Genomic DNA, 16563 nt, shown 5'->3' with positions numbered 1-16563 from the left:
TTCGATGCAACTGCATATCTTTTTTCTCACATCAAGTTGTATTCAGCTATTTCACAGGACTTACCTGGTAGAAACACGCGGTTGCATCAACTGCGGATGTGCAGTGCTTAACGATAAGCTCGCCTGTACATATACGGTCAAGATCAGCAGCTCGTCTGATCCTCTGCATGGCCTTTAACTTTGCTAGATCAAGCCACTTGTCGACGGCCGGCTCAAACCATTGATAGTAAGAACAGATCGCCAAACTCTTGTGATCTGATTGCGGTAGATGGTCTTTCATACTGAAAAATTAATCGGAAAAAGGTATTTTTTAACTGCATTGCAATTATTGTACATTTTCAAATAAACTGCAAAACTAAAACTTGTCATTTGAGAATAAATACGTTATACATATGTGTTTCTATTTTTCATTTGTTTACTTGTGATCGAGAAATAAAGTTTACAAGATTTTTGTACAAAGGTATCTGATTTGTTATTTTATCGTACACATTTACTCGTTTTACCGTTTAATTTTTTTTTTTTTTTTCTTTCCAACCTTCCAAATTCATTCGGAAAAAGATAGACAAATAATTAAATTTGAAATGATTGCCGTGATCAGGTTTTAAGAAGGTTCTATGAAGTGATAAAAATTCATGTGTGGGTTAATTCCTTTATCAGGAGAACAGTGGTTGTATTTCGATACGTTTTCGTAAGACATTTTTCTGCTTGAATCATCTTTTAGAGATTTTCAAAATTTCGTAATGGAGAAGAAATACACAAGCAGAAAAATTTTATTATCAGATTTTTTATCACAGAAAGCAACTACACGATTAATTCTCAAAAAATCGAGACCAGCATCAAAAGAAAGTTTCAATTTTTAATCCCATCGTTGACTTACTTGACGAATTCTTGGAGAGCTAAGTACAGTTCAAAGATCGGTGTCCCGATCTCGGCTCCTGGGGGAAGGACGTATTCTTCGTCGCGACCCTGCCCATGGAGCTGAAGACAAGCCGCCGTAACTCGAGCGCCAAGTTCATTGTGCACCTGCGATAAGGAGTTTACGTTATTCACTGAAATTCACACTCCGCGAAACTTTGCCCATAAAAGACTCCGCGATGCTGCAATGCTTTTTACAGCGAATGTCGAAGTACTTGAAAAAGTCATACACATCTCCAATTCAAAAGGTCACTTTATGCTGCTGAAGCAAAAAATAAGTATAATTGTGAAGCAGATATTTTTCGTATTTTCGGCCAGGTTAAAACTGCTTCGCAATATTTTTCTGCCTAGATCGTAACGATTGCAAAATGTAGAGCATTGTTTCTTTCTCATAAGAAGAGCGGAAGGTACGATGAGTTCAAGACGCATTTTATTGTGATCTTCCACCCGAGTGAAATTTAAAAGACGTATAGAAATAAAACGCGAGATAGAAAGTATGAAAATGCAAATCTCTGGCAGAATGTTTTACGTTTTAATGTTAGATCAAAAATACGGATGAAATTCGAAGAGAACCGCATGTATCGAACTTGTTGAAACCAGGATGGCCAAAGTTTGTGAGTTGATTTGATGCGAATGAGGGCGTCGTGCTAAATTGAAAACCAACAATAAGAAAGCTACAAGTCAAACAGGAAAAAGTCCCCTCGTCTCAAACTGAGCGAATAAAGTCTAGAAGAAAGTGAGTATCTATTCAGGGTAAAAGTTGATCCACCCGAAATGTGGTCGGCATACAGTCGTCGAATTGGATGGAAGATAGAATAGAAGTATGAAAAAAGTTTTGACAAGGGTATGGAGTAGCGGAAGAAGACGGTTCAACTTCTTCCAACAAACATTTGCCAGCAATGAAATGTGGACAGATGGAATGAGGCTGATGGCGGCTTCAGATCTCGTACTTACGTATTTTCAGTTAGACAAATACTTAAACTAAAACTTTATCGCAAATTTTATCTAATTAAGGAAAATGTTTTTTTTTTTTTCTAACCAAGATATCAACGAAAGATTTGGGCATAACATGATGTACGATTTTCAAATTGTGAGACTAAACTTTTCTTCAAAGCTTATTCATGACGTGGCGAAAATTTTGTATTCAAGGGAGGAAATACCGCGATTCAATCAAAGTGTAATTACCTTTGAAATATTGAAATTCAATTTGCTATATTGGTATGACTGTAGCTTGATTCATAAACTGGAACAACTGTGTTATCTGAATAAACAATGGCATCAGTTACTTATTTCAATAACGATTACTGAACTGAATCAAGATTGAAGTAAAAGAAAGAAAAATAAATGTTTCTCATGGAAAATAATTACAACGAGACGGAATCTACGTTTTCCCCTTTCGTTAAAAACGATTCATTACACCTGTCCCCTAACAGAGTCAGAATGGTTATTTCGTGCTCTTTATCACCACCGATCTCTGCGGAAATAAGTAATGGCCGACTGGCGCACATTACGTTGCGCATGCAATTTCCACAAGCTGATGTTATCTGACGAAAAAATACCCGTAGCTATTATCGATAAGCTCGCATAGCGCACGGCAGAAAATATTCAGCTTGAAATCGTATTTCTGAGATCAATGTTCACACGGAAATTATAAATTATATACTCTAGTTCTATGCAATAACTTAACAAAGGAAATTGAGATAATATCATCGAACCGCTATCACTGATCTATTTTCAACCAATCGATCATTTAACGTCACTGATCGAGAAGTGAAATGGAATTTGAAGAATAATTGTGAAAACACTATAGATAAGTGGCTTTGTTAAAAGATTTATAATTTACCTGCTTGGGTATGAAAATGATGAGACAAAAGAAAAAATTTCTATTTTGCACATCACGTGCTACGAATAAAATGACTCCGCTTCTACGTCATTGAAGCTTCTTCCAGCAAATGAAATTGCACGCACAGTGCGTGAATATTAATCCAGAAATATTACGACCGCTGTATATTATAAATATTTAAAACATCTAATGTTTTATCACTGATATTACACATGAACCATAAAATAACGTAAGTAATATGGTGAATCGAATTTCAACTAATACCTAGCAAATTTGTCAAATTCCCAATAATATCGTGACATCCAGGAACATTACACATTACCCGATATGAGTGACGAGTGTCACTCAATGTCAGCCGAAAAACACGGAGTGACGTGAATCACATCAAACATCTAAAAGTTTCAGGATCGACTGTCAACTCTCAGGTTTCTTGTACACCACGAAGCACAACGTTGAAAAAACGTACAGCACAATACATTCGAACTACGAGTACAGTACAAAAAGCAAGCAGCATAGAGCTTTTGCATGGCATAAAATCAAGCAGTAAATTTAGTGCCTGACATGCGACATTAGACGGTATAGCAATGCGGGAGGTGCAATGGTGTGAATGAAACTTGCGTTTTTTAATGTCTACGAAATTCTATCACAGAAGTCATAAGCCAAACTCAGCATAGTGCTTCATACGTTCATTTCATAACCTAAATTGTTTACCCTAGTCATTGAATCAGTGCCATTAATCATTCTAAAACGATGAGACTGTAATTTATACGAACGTTTGTCACGAAAGGCGCATGCGTTTGAGAATTTCTCAGAGGGGTTGCAACGATAACGATGCTCGAATCAGTGTGCGATGTGTTTACAGTGGGTACATAGTATAACACAGTTTATAGCAGAGGTCAATGCTCGTATACAGAAGTAAGAATATAATTTTGAGGGCGTAGGGAGTAAGAGAGAGAGAGAGAGAAAGAGAAAAAGAGAGAGACAGGGGTTAGATACTAACATTGGTGTCTGATTTAAAGTACCTCTGATGTGTGCTCCATGTGTGTCGCCACGTGTTCCGCCAGCTATGGACAAACATCTCGTTTACAGTTGGTTACCTCGATATTACAAGCTGACAATGATCTTTTAATCGTGTTGATTCGTAAGATTACAATCATACTATTCGCCGAATTGACGAATACGATGGGGTTAATGGAATATAGGAAGTAATGCAGTCTTGGAATATATAGAATCGAAGAGTCAAATTCAACTCTCTTGATCGATATGAATCAGCGCCAAAGAAAAGGCCCGAAAAGTGGTGTTCATTGGTCCATTGATTTCAATTCTTATTCACGAATTTTTCTAAAACTCTGCAATCGACCTGCTTAATACGCATACGTCTGGAGTTTATTGTTACGAATAAGCTGGCTGACGTCACAAATGATCAAAAGCATGTAAAGCCAAACATAGCACATCGAGCAACGAGACACTGAACTTAGTTATGGGGAAACTAGGGCGAAGCGAGCTCTCCTAATATCTAATTAACTTCCCCTTCCCCTCCCTAGAAAAAAGGAAGTACAGGACTCAGTCATAAGAGTATAATAATTCCTCCATGTGTGGTCAGTTTGATACCTGCTTTATGGTAAGATTCACTTCGCTCTAGTCGACCCCAAAAATTGTGAGTATAATACATGTCAGTTAGCAAACATCACGAACGAATGCCGTGACTGATAGTAACAATTCAGTGTTTTGTTACGAGTTTTCTTGTTACCCTGAATATGTAATACACTTACCAATTTCTCCAGCTGCTTGTAAACGGCAGAGAAGTAAGGAACTCCGTTTGTACTGAAAGAAAAAATGCAATTCCAATTCAAGATTGAAGAAATGTTTTCATAACTTGCATACCACATGTAAAACGATACTCAATACAGCATTTGCATATTTAATAATTATGAATTCTTTAAACTGAAAATAAAGTTCTTGCTATAAGAAAATAAGATTCTTTCATCGCACGGGTGGTTTAGACCATGAATCACAACCATGAGTCCGGTTAGGTATGTCTGTCTGGACGTTACAATTGGGCAAAGCATTTCGGAGTCTCCTGATTTAACGTTGTTCAGGCAGGCAGACGCTGCAATTGGCAATTAAATACTCGCCCTGCATATAAGTGGTCGAGTTCCGAGGTTCAGCTTCTCCAGCAAAGTCTCGATGAGGGACAATCGCAAAGGCGAAATAAAGTACGCTCGAGTTCTCCAATTACTTCCGAGGCAGGATTTCCACCTCCTTGCATTGCGGATAGTTACCACACTTCAGAGAGTCTCTTTCTTTTGTCATTCATGAATGGTAAGACTTATGACCTGACGGCCTTTGCTATCTGCTTTTGGCAAGAACGCCATTGTGGGAAACAAACGTGAGCGGGGAAGCATAAAATTATGAATAATAATAAGCTCTCGATGCGACTTACTTCTCGAAGAGACTATTGTAGTAGTGCAACCCTTGCTGGAGATCGACTAACAACGTCGTTACCAAGTTGGTAAAATCTTGTAACACTTTATCCGCGTCCTGGTCAGGCTCACGGTCATAGTACATCGTCTGGTTCATTGTCTCCTCGTACCTGTATGGACATACATGCTTTAACGTAACAGATGGAAAAAGTGGGCAGAAAACTGATACAAACTTTTTTAATTAAAATCCAAACTCACCAGTCGTGTGTCCCTTTCCTAAGCGCGGTGATGATTTCGCCTCGGATTTCTTTGTTGAAAGGACAGCACTTCCAGAAGGCCTTCATGTTTGAGAGCAGACCAAGACACCTTCAGGCAGATTGAAATTGTCACGTGAGGTTCCTGTGCACTCGACATCGAATTTGTAACTCACCTTAACAGGTAGTCCAGCCTTCCGATTGCCGGTCTGTGGAGGGGTGGGAAGAGCACGCGATGCTGGCGAACCTGGTTCAACGCCATTTCCAGAAAGACGTTGAAAGAGTCGGCCAAGCACTGCTCTTCGTCTCTGGAAAGCGTGTCTGTTGGCCACAGGGAGTCCAGATCCTGGTCAATGAGATAGACATAATGATGTCTGTAGTGTTTTAGTCCAGTTCCATACATGTGATTCAAGTGTGGAGTGGAAATAGAACTCAAGTATGCTAGTAATGGAAGGTTGGTATTCCCTGGTGAAAATATTATCCCGAAATATTTTTCCTAGACTACTGGAATTATTTGTGGTCTGGAAATTGCTGGCAATGTTTGAAGGGCCTTTCGTTGAATTTGTATTATGATGTACGATTAACACGGTTGACAGAAAAGTTGCGGGGAACTTTGTGATTCGGTACTTTAGAGCACTTTAGATGTTTGAGGTATTCGGTTACGCGGTGTTACACGTCTGCGCGGTAAAGAGGAACTAACTAAGAACTTGAACCATCTTCAAAACTTGCCTGTAACAAACGATGCAGAGTTCTTGGGTCCACGCCCGGCTGCCTCGAAGTGGCCATCCACCTAATCAAGGCTTGCTGGAGTTCCGTAACATCCCCTTGAACTGCATGCTGATGCAGGATCGTCAGCGCGGTCTGAGGCAGCTCTCCCGTGAACTCGTTCTAACAAGAAATCGCAACTCTAGTAATTTCACGTTTCACTCATTCTCACAGTACACCAATGAACCTTGCATAGTCTTCATAGTTGTATAAAAAATCGAGTGGTATGAGTGTAACAATACTGTACAAGCATGCATCGTATCAGAAAAGATGTCAGAAACGTGCGAGACAAATCTCTAATCGCTGATTTTCAAATAGAATTATTCATATCTTGGAACACTTGTAACACTAGAGTAATTTTCTTATGGTCTTATCGTTCCAAATACGACAGACCACTTGTCGTGGCCATCGTAGTTCTTTTCTCGACTTGAAATTTTCGATTCACGGTCATTCGCTTTCTGTCCTGAATACTCACCCCTTGTTTGCTCATCTCGTGATTAAGAAAGATAGTGTAGAGCCTTTCTTGCTGCCTCAACTCCCCCCAATTGTCCTCTTCGGAGGTGCCTCTGTCCTCGCGAGTCGATAGCCAGAGCTTGAGTCTGATCCTTCCCTGAATGTTGCTGCGCTGTGTCCTCGCCTCGAGTTTATACCAGCAGTCAAGTCCCGTACTCGGAATATCCTGAAAGTTTTGCTCATGGAATGGATCTTCCGGAGTAAGATATTCGCGCTCGAGACACGAAACTTTCGCTTCGCTTAGCTCCTCGTAGCAAATAAGGTATATAATGATATGATGTCCCGGTTGCCAGGCGATCCGTAAAGCGTTTATGCAAATCAACTTGGAAGGATAAACAATAAAGGACTCGGGAGACGAGGATCGAGCATATCTGCGGTGTTTCAGGGGTCGTATGAGACGATGCTGAGCTCAGCGCATCCATGCTAAGCGGAAAGCGTAACGTCTTTAGGAGTAACGATCTGACGAGATGAGGGCATTTTTCGAACCACGACACGAATCCCCCTTTATTTTACCCGCTTGCCTCTTCCCTCACCCTCACCCTCTACATCGTTTTCCTTTTATGTCCACAAGTGCTGTCTATAAGATGTCATGGAAGGATGTCATGGAAGGTCATAGAATACTTGTTGTTCACGTTTCTCCAATTCCAGATAACATTTGTGATTACTTGAAAAGAGGGAAACGAAACACTCAAATGAAGAGAAAGTCGCATGTCATTGATCTGGAAAAGTTTTGGCCGGAAACGAAGACTTCTGCGAAGATATTCCTATTCCTCGTAATTATTTAACAAGCTTTAGATGAAGGAGGCGATGCTTACTTGGAGTGGCACGTTGACGCATCCGAGAAAGTCGTCCTGACTACCGGATCTCGCGCTCTGAGCGATCTGCTTGAAGAACCTTCCAAGGCCCTTGACTCCACGAACCTCATTTAGCTTGCTCACGGCGTCAAACACCGAAGATTCGTCGTCGTGGTCCCTGTAACCATGTCTGTCAGGAACACAAAACTACTGGCATTTGAAAAGCTATTTACAGTTACAAATGCGCAAAGCTAACAGGTACATCGGTGTGGATTGCAAATACGTAATGCGGTTAATGGCTCAACTCTTCAAAACCAGATTGTACATCAGCACATTCCAACACGGTCTTTGCAAAGGGTTGACGACTAGTCCGCAATAAAAACGTCGTCTGACTTCAAGACAACAAAACTCGGAGTCATTTTATGTACTTAAAATAATTTGACTGACTTGACTTCGATTCAAATGACTAGAAATGACTTTGAATGATTACAATTATTGACTACATCCGATCCAGATATTGTTTAAAAGATCTTTTCATCTATTGGAAATTATAAATAAGTGGTATCTTATCTTCAACTAAGTTGCCGTCAAGTGACTCGACATGACTTATAAAATGAAATGAAGTGACTTCAAGTGATACCAGATGATTTGAAATGAATTGACACGCTTCCAAGTTGATTTTTTGCTTCAAACGAGTTTGAATACTTCAGATGACTTGAATTAGTTACTTGATAACTCGGAATGAATTCATATCGTTTCACGAGACTCAAAATGAAGTCGTATTGTCACATCTCTGTCGCTATAATCAATGACTTTTCATACGACTTAAAATGAATTCGCATCACTTTAAATAAGTTTATGTGTTATTACATGATTTGAAATGAATCTGAACTTGAAAATCTGAAGTAATATCTGTCAGAAATTTTATAACTGAAAATAGATTCATATAACTTTATCTAACTTCTGACGATTTCGACTAAATTCAAAATAATTCTCAAAACAAAAAACGTATCTGTGTTTCGTGAATCCTATTTTCCCAAAACACAGAACCTCGATACGTAAATCTTTCGCAAAAGATAGCTCAACTAAGTTTCATTCAAACGTCTTGCACTTGGACTTATCTTCAACATTCACGGAATGAGAATTGACGTGCTTAAAGTTCGCGTGCCTTGATTATGGATGAGGTATAGGCAGCAGCTTTAACGACTGTTGAGATGTAGACCGTGGAGATTACCAAGCACAGGATACCTAATTGTTGGCGGTTCATTTAAAGCTCAGTCAAGTTATCTTCTCGTGCTTTTCCGTTCATCCATCATGAATGCCGTGTCCATCAAGCGGATATCCGGCCGTGATTATTTGAAAAATGGTCTTCCCGTCGTCACGAGAAAATCGTGGGGGAGCATGAAGCGCGTGCACGGAATTCCGGAATCCCGTTCAATGATGGCGGATATACGCGGGGTTGGAATCGAGAGGAGGGGGGTGTATTCCGATGTATCATCAAACCGTGAGCTTGGAGTAGAGACTACATTACATTCCATGGATCGTCTATACGCAGGAGCAATCCAAATACGCAACTGAAAATACATAATATTTTGGAAAAAAAATTACACTCACCATATATCCAAATGCAAAATATCCGTATTTATGTCATCTATGTCGCTGAAATCATGCCATAAAAATGAGAAAGATTAAAATTTGTTTTAATCACAACAACAGTTTTTCTTGTCCCTGATTAAATTTTTCGACAGCCACGTAAGTGGTGAAAAACACAGTAATAATGATTTCATCGTAGACACAAGCTGAAGAAAAAATTCCAAACAAACTTCTCTCGGGTTTTCTTATTCATGTAGAAAAGTTCAAATCGGTGAAACGGATGAGAGTCATTTGAAGATATTTCACTTTCCGTAAATAAGAATGTCAAATTTTGTTGAAAAAAAAATTCTTCTTTCCTCTGAAATTTTCACTGCACTTATTTTCTGGATCCATTGAAATTTTCGATGAACAATTAACTACAAGAAGTTCTAATTTACAGAAGCTTAGAAAAATAACAATTACAGCTGGGTTACAACGAAACTTATAGATTAATTTCAAAGTTCGATGAATTTAAATTTCACTTGAAATTCACAAAATTGTTAATTTTTACATTTTTAGTATTTAAGTTTTTGCCAGAAGGTTTCATAACCCATCGAGCAATTTGTTGAAATTCTTGGAAATCCAGACGAAAGTAGATCAAATCTGACGAAATCTTGTATCAATTCGTTCTACATATCATAAAACCTTTCAATGGGATTACCGACATGGAAGTAAAAATCGTAAAATCCCTGCTGAAATTGAACGAAATCCATCGCAAACCCTTGAATCCTAAAAGATCCGGATATCCGGTCCTCAATATTTTTTACATGATCCATGCCCAGCAATTGGAGATTGAATCGCGACATAAATTGATTCCCCCCCCCCGGCCCTTTTTTTAATCGGAGGAAAATGACCATTCGTGGATTCAGTGAAACGGCGAACCAATCTACTGGTAAAAACAGTTGTCAACTTACAAGCGAAACTTTTCCTCCCACCGTGGACTCAGCGTGTGCGGTTTTACTGACGTGGCACGAATGTACTTTGCTGGAACAGCTCCGCCGAGTGAGTCTCGATGCTCACGACGACTTCCGTGTTCCTTACGCTTGAAAGATAACCTGAAACTGATTGAAAACCGCCATGGTTGAATGGTCGATATGAAAATATGATCACTGGTAATTTTTATTTGTCATAATTAATTTAACTGCCATTTTTTCATACGAATTATCAGAAATAAGTATTCTACTCTCTATAATGAACGTATGATTGCAAACTTCATACTGAATATTGTTAATCAGGAATCTATGATTTTTTTGTACCTAATGCATGCATTCTTACAAGTAATAATAAACGTGTTTATCGACCAAAACTTTTTCAATCAAACTTATTGCATTATTTAAGTAATTTCTCAATTTGTATTCGCTTATCGCAAATCAAAGATTTGGAGTAGAATTTCCAGAAAGCACATCAATTTTAAAGATTGCTTGTCTAATTATTTTCCGTCAAGAAAAGTCGGCCTGAAAAGTTAAAATTTATAGGGTTTTTAAACCTTTCAACTAAGTATCGAGCATAATTTCATATTGTTTTAGTCTTCCAAGTATAAAGTGACATCTTTGTTCAGCCATTTCTCAAAATGACTTATTCATAATTGATGCCCTAATTCTCTGTTTCCTGATGTTCCTTATCTATGCATCACTTATACTATCAATATTTAAAATCCCAATCGAGCTAATTGATTTCACTTATTCATTATCTGATTTTCATTACTCGTATCTCATTCCTGATTACCATATTACGTCACTTTACGTTACATCATGATTACATCGCACTTCAATTCTGTAGATTGAAAAAAAAAGAGAAGGCTTAAAAAATTATCCGTGCTTCGGAAATCGGTAAAAAAGACAATCATAAAAGCGTGAAAAATATTACAGAGCTAAATTACTCCTTCAAAAGTATCTGCTCTTAAACGATCCGTCAGATTAAGAGAGCTCTCATACTCGAGTCGCTGAGCGATAAGTATCATTACGTACCGTAAAATTAGAAATTCACAAAAAAATTGAGATCAATAAAATGGCCAACTAATTTCCGTCGATCTCAAAGTTTCCTCAAAACAGATTGCGGTGAAAAAATCACGACTTAACGGTTCCCAGACCTCGCTTAGAAAAAAACCTTATTTCTTACACTTGCTAGAAAATTTTAGTAAAATGGTTGTCTTTACAATAATGTTTCGAATATTGTCGATGCTACGAAAATATAGGGCACAAGTAACACCCATCCATCCATGGTAATTGCGATCTAACAAGGTGCAATCACGTACCTGTGATGCTTCCTCAGCTTCTCGTGATGAGAATTGTCGTTGTCACCACCGTCGGATAAAGCCCGAGTCGCTTGTCTGGGTGACGCCGGCGGTGTGTGCGGTGAATGGGCGCTCAAATTTGGTTGAGGACTGAGTGGTGCTCCGCCATTACCGGGCTGAATACCCAGCATGCAGTAGGGGTCGCTGAAGCCTTGAAAAACCACGATTTCATCATTCGAAAATACATTATTTTTTTTTTTGAGCGGGGGTATTTGAACTTTTTTTTTTTTGCACTTTTTTAAATGAATATATAACATCTCAAGAATGTTGTGTTCAAATTTTGAGTCGATCGGAGCAAAATTATCGGAGTTACGAGCATTTGAGCGTTCCTTAATGATCCAGCCGATCTACGAATTAGCAGAGCGAATCAACAATAAGCTGCACATGACACCAAAGAAGGGAAAATTTTACGTAGACAAGTAGAGGAAGACATTTTAGATTTTCTAGGTGATAGTTCTGTACTTTGTAGACCCAGTATCGACGACTCAGTGTAAGTAGGTATAAAAGAATTTCATTTCATTTTGAATTTTTTTAGTGTGCAAAAACTTTAAAGCATTTTTCTGAAAGGTCATTTTTTAAGTTGGTGAATACTGTAAACTCAAAATCTAATGCACCGATTTGTTTGAAATTTTTTACACCGTTTGTACATATAAATCACCAGATAATATCGATGATAAAAAATTATTCCATGCATCTTAAGTGCTTAACTTTGGGGATATGATTTGAAGATCAGAATCACCGATGTTAAGAACATACGTCACAAACCGTTTGGGATAAAATTTGGAAAAAGAACCGACGCCGCGACGTAGAGAATTAATCTCGTCACGAGGACAATCATAAAGAAGTCAAGAACAACTCCTGAACCTGACGTAAAAAGTGGGATCGATTGTTCACATAAGTAGATGAATAATCTATCGAGACAAACAGCTCAGGCACGCGGGATTATTCGATTTATACACCGCATATATGTTATAGCACGATTACCAATCTATTATACCGTATAACGCAGCGGTTTGCGGCTCGTAAAATCAACCCGTCTAAACGCGAAGGACGGTTGCCGGAAACGGCGATATTGGCATACAAACCGCACACGATGAAAGCCTCAAACGGTAAACTAAACTCGGATTCGTAAGCCCAATGAATAGACGAATGTCGTATATACATGGTTAGAAAAAAAATTGTTCCAGTGGGTCCACTAAAATTTTTGTATTTATTTAATCATTTTGTATTACTAAATGAAAAACAAGGAAAAATGTCCAATTAAATTTTAATATGAGAATTAAATGTTGATATTACAGAAATGTATTTCATATTCAGTGACAGAAATGTAACAAATAACACAAATCTGAAGTGGACTTGCTGGGACATTATGTTTAGTTACAATTTTCTAACAGTGTAAACATTATCACCACAATCAATAGCGTAATTAGGTATAATAATATAAAAAAAGTTCAAAGTGGAAATTCGTATCGACGTCTGGTAATTATTGTTCATTTGGCCTCAAGTAATCTGATATGATATGACGTGAGAAATTGAAAATAATTTATTACAGGAAATTTTGGGATTAGAAAACGGTTTCGAACAATATCAACCCTTGTGCGATAAAAGGATTCCCATCATCCAGGGGAAGTAAAATACAGATTCGTTTCTGCGAGATTCATTATCTTGCCCGAATTCGACCAGACTATTATAACAAAAAATCGATGAGAATTGGATCGAAGATTGTTAATTCGTGAATTAAACGGATGAAGGTGCAAAGTCAAATCGAATTCATTCTTGCAGATTAAGGGGGCCTTGTACGAGGAGATGGTTTAAAAAGTGGGTGAATATTTGGAATCTGCATCTCGACGACCGATTATTCAATTTGATTGGGGCTTTTTTTATTCAGAAGTCAAAAACAAGTTAGCCAATTTACTCCAAATTTAGAGACAGCATTTTTAGATAGTTTATCCTCTTTCCCGTCGTCCGACTTTTCTCTAAATTCCAAGAAAAAAAAAAAAAAAATGGTGACCGTTTGAAGTTGAAATTCTATTCAATGTCAAAAATGTTCAACTTCCATATCAAATGATCCAAATACTATGACGATATAATTTGATAAAAGCGGAATAGCGGCAAAAAGGATAAAATACCCAAAAAATTAGTTGAGCTGCGTTTTAAATATCGTTGGCACTGGAAAACCTGTCACAGAGCGAAAGGGTCGACGTTATAGTCAACAACAATGCTTTACGTCAAAAATTAATTCTAATAATGAAAATTCACAAATGAACCTCTATCCGCATATTTTCGAAAAAACCAAACCCCAATGAAATGAAATAATCGCATCTCAAGACATAAATTCCTGCAAAAATCACCCAATTTTTTCATCCGTATATAAATAAGCTGCTATCATACACATCAGCGATCGACGAACCGTTTTTTATCAGGATATTTGTTGTTTTTGTTGTTGTATTATTACCGCTGCCGCTTGATACACTGAGTAGAGGGCGAATTGTGTTGTAAGGGGTCATTTATCCGAGGGGGATCAATATGACCCGGTTTACTAACAATCGGGCAACAATAGCCTCTCGCTCCTGGAAGCTATCGAAATATTTACTGCCCGACAGAAATTGATCCTCCGCGTGTCTCTAATGCTCTTTGAATTGGCCCCATACCCATGGTTATGGGGGTTCTGCAATATCGGGTTTGAGTCTCGGAAAGAGGTTAGGCGAAATATTATTTACGTTCTACCCGTTGTGTAACTTTTTATATAGAGGGCGATATATATATATATATATATATATATATATATATATATATATATGTGTGTGTGTGTGTGTGTGTGTGTGTGTGTGTGTGTGTGTGTGTGTGTGTGTGTGTGTGTGTGTGTGTGTGTGTATGGGGCATTTCAAGTGAAATCGGGTCATCAAATCATTGTATAAATTTTTTTTCGCATTAATTCCATTTCAAAGAATCCAAATTTTTTTTTTAGAATTTTCTTGTTAGTTCTAAAAAACCAGAAACTAAAAAAAAATTATGCAATGATCTGATGACCCGAGGAAAATGAATCCTCGATTTCACTTAGAATGCCCCATATATATAGATAGATATGTATTATGTATTCGTGTTCAGCAGCGTCAAGGGACGCTCGTTAAATTCGCATCAAGCTCGAGCGGAAACAGTTGAGTCAAAAACCATCTACGCGTAACTGCTGGAGTAAAGTTTCGACGAAATAGGAAAATAAAAGATTCCATACGGATAAAAGAACAATGGGAAAAGGGAAATCTTTTTGTGGGGAATTTACCGCTTTTTAATCATCAACCGGATAGAGTCGGTTCTCTTCGGTATAAATTGGCGGAAAATCGTAAAAACCTCAGTGATGAATATCAAAAAGTTCGACAATTTTTTTACTACATTGAGTTGATTTTTCTTCGTTACAACGAATTAAAAATGTTGCATCCAATCGACACAGATATTTGTGTAGCGGTTTAGTACACTTCTGATACGCATCCCATCTTACGATAAGAAAAAAAAAACTTGTATTTGAATGAAGAATGTATCTGAACGGAGAGATTTGACTGAAACATTCAGCGAAGATCTGGAAATGTCGGAGAGAATAAAAAATCGTTGGCAAAAATCAAAATTAATACTTCTTTCGCTAAAACTAATTCTAAAATACAATTGTAGCGTTGGAAAACCCTCCAACATGGAAGGCTTCCGTGATTCTATATGAAAAGAAATAAGGATTGGATGATGAAATATGGAACGAAATAAATTTGTCTAAATACTCAATTGAGCCAAGAGAAATTCTTGCAATTTACTGGCTCACAGGGGAAAAGCCGCTGAGGCATAAAAACCCCTTATTATTACAGTAGTAAAGTTGTGTCAAGAGTTTATGAGGTGTTAGTGTACGATCAATGGTTGTGTCTCGCAAGTGGAGAGCTGCCGTGAGATTTAGAGGCCGAAGGCGTGAATCTACGGAGGTTAGATCGGCTGGCGGGAAGCTACTGTTTAAATTGGAGAGGAGAGGAAGAGAACAAGAGAGTTCCGAGCGCGACTGGAACGGCCGGAGACTCGAATCGGACTGACTAACCGAGCGTCGATTTCCGGTCAGTTATTTATTCTTCCAACGATCAGCGCCATCTTTGCGGTTAACGACGAACCACCCAATCGCGTAGCCCTGCGATCGCGCCTAAACTTACCGCGGCTTGTTGGTATCGGTACGAGCGGTAGAGATTTCGGGTATCAGATGGGGTAGAAAGTACATTTAATTTAGAACAATTTAACACAGAGCTTTTTAGTTTGTTGGGCGTTGCATAACTTCAAACAGCGAAGCTCAAGTTGGATAAAAAACAACTGAAGCAGTTTGGGAATATTTTTCATTGATAAATGGCTCGGCATAACTCTTAAGTCAATTTCGGAGAAACTCAATATCGCAGTCTGAGTTATGGTTAAATTTTTCATCCAACACAGGCGAGTGTCTCCGTCTAACCGGAGACGTTGAGACAAAATGTGAATTCTTTTCGTTCCAACTGAGTAAAGAATGCTTAGCGATCTCAAAGGAATGAGATCCCATTTCTTGGTTTCGTTTTTTTTTCTATTCCGCATCCACTGCAAGTGAATTATGAATATTAAGGCTAATATCAAGTTAAGTATTCGATCATGAAAACCGTTGGAAGGAGAACAAAAATTGGAATGTTCTGTCAGTTTTACAGTTTGCAGTTTGACTGATGATAATACAGCTGTTTTTGAGTAGAAAAAAAATTTTGATGGAAGGACGATGCAGGTTTCGTGGTTCGGTAAAAAGTGAACAAAACGAAAATGTTAGATTACGAGACAACAGTTACCTAAAAATTTATCCAAGTGCAATTAATTGCAAGATTGATGCAGTTTCTAAATTTATAAAAATTGAATCAACGAAAAATCGGTGCAACTTTGTTCAGCTGATTGAGATTTTTCCGAAGTCTTGCATTTATTTGAGTTTTCACATTTCGAATGAACCATGTAAGCTGAAACTTGACATATTTCTATCAGTTCTGCAGATTTTTATTTTCAAAATGCAGTGTGAGTAAAAATTAACAACATCAAAGAACTTATTTTGAAAATATTAATATTTTATTATGGCACACCATAAAGTCGAATAAATCATTGCTGA

The 16563-nt window shown here is 38.0% G+C and overlaps 1 protein-coding gene across 3 annotated transcripts in view; it reads right to left on the bottom strand.

Moving 5' to 3' along the window:
- The window catches only part of LOC124411105 (BAI1-associated protein 3), a 68764-nt gene that overhangs the window by 4574 nt on the left and 47627 nt on the right, over nt 1-16563 (bottom strand). For 2 of the 3 annotated variants that reach the window (XM_046889988.1, XM_046889989.1), the window contains exons 6-18: nt 11394-11583; nt 10054-10200; nt 9122-9166; nt 7529-7685; nt 6676-6879; nt 6165-6323; nt 5612-5781; nt 5440-5547; nt 5202-5351; nt 4531-4582; nt 3781-3822; nt 878-1023; nt 65-281 (exon numbers count right to left, since the gene is read on the bottom strand). In XM_046889988.1, coding sequence (XP_046745944.1) covers nt 65-281; nt 878-1023; nt 3781-3822; nt 4531-4582; nt 5202-5351; nt 5440-5547; nt 5612-5781; nt 6165-6323; nt 6676-6879; nt 7529-7685; nt 9122-9166; nt 10054-10200; nt 11394-11583 — 1787 coding nt within the window. The remainder of the gene's footprint in view (nt 1-64; nt 282-877; nt 1024-3780; nt 3823-4530; nt 4583-5201; nt 5352-5439; nt 5548-5611; nt 5782-6164; nt 6324-6675; nt 6880-7528; nt 7686-9121; nt 9167-10053; nt 10201-11393; nt 11584-16563) is intronic. The other variant, XM_046889992.1, reaches the window with a different exon arrangement.

Source organism: Diprion similis, chromosome 10, assembly GCF_021155765.1.
Source record: "Diprion similis isolate iyDipSimi1 chromosome 10, iyDipSimi1.1, whole genome shotgun sequence".
Taxonomy (NCBI): Eukaryota; Metazoa; Arthropoda; class Insecta; order Hymenoptera; family Diprionidae; genus Diprion; species Diprion similis.
This window is presented reverse-complemented; position numbering and strand designations above follow the sequence as displayed.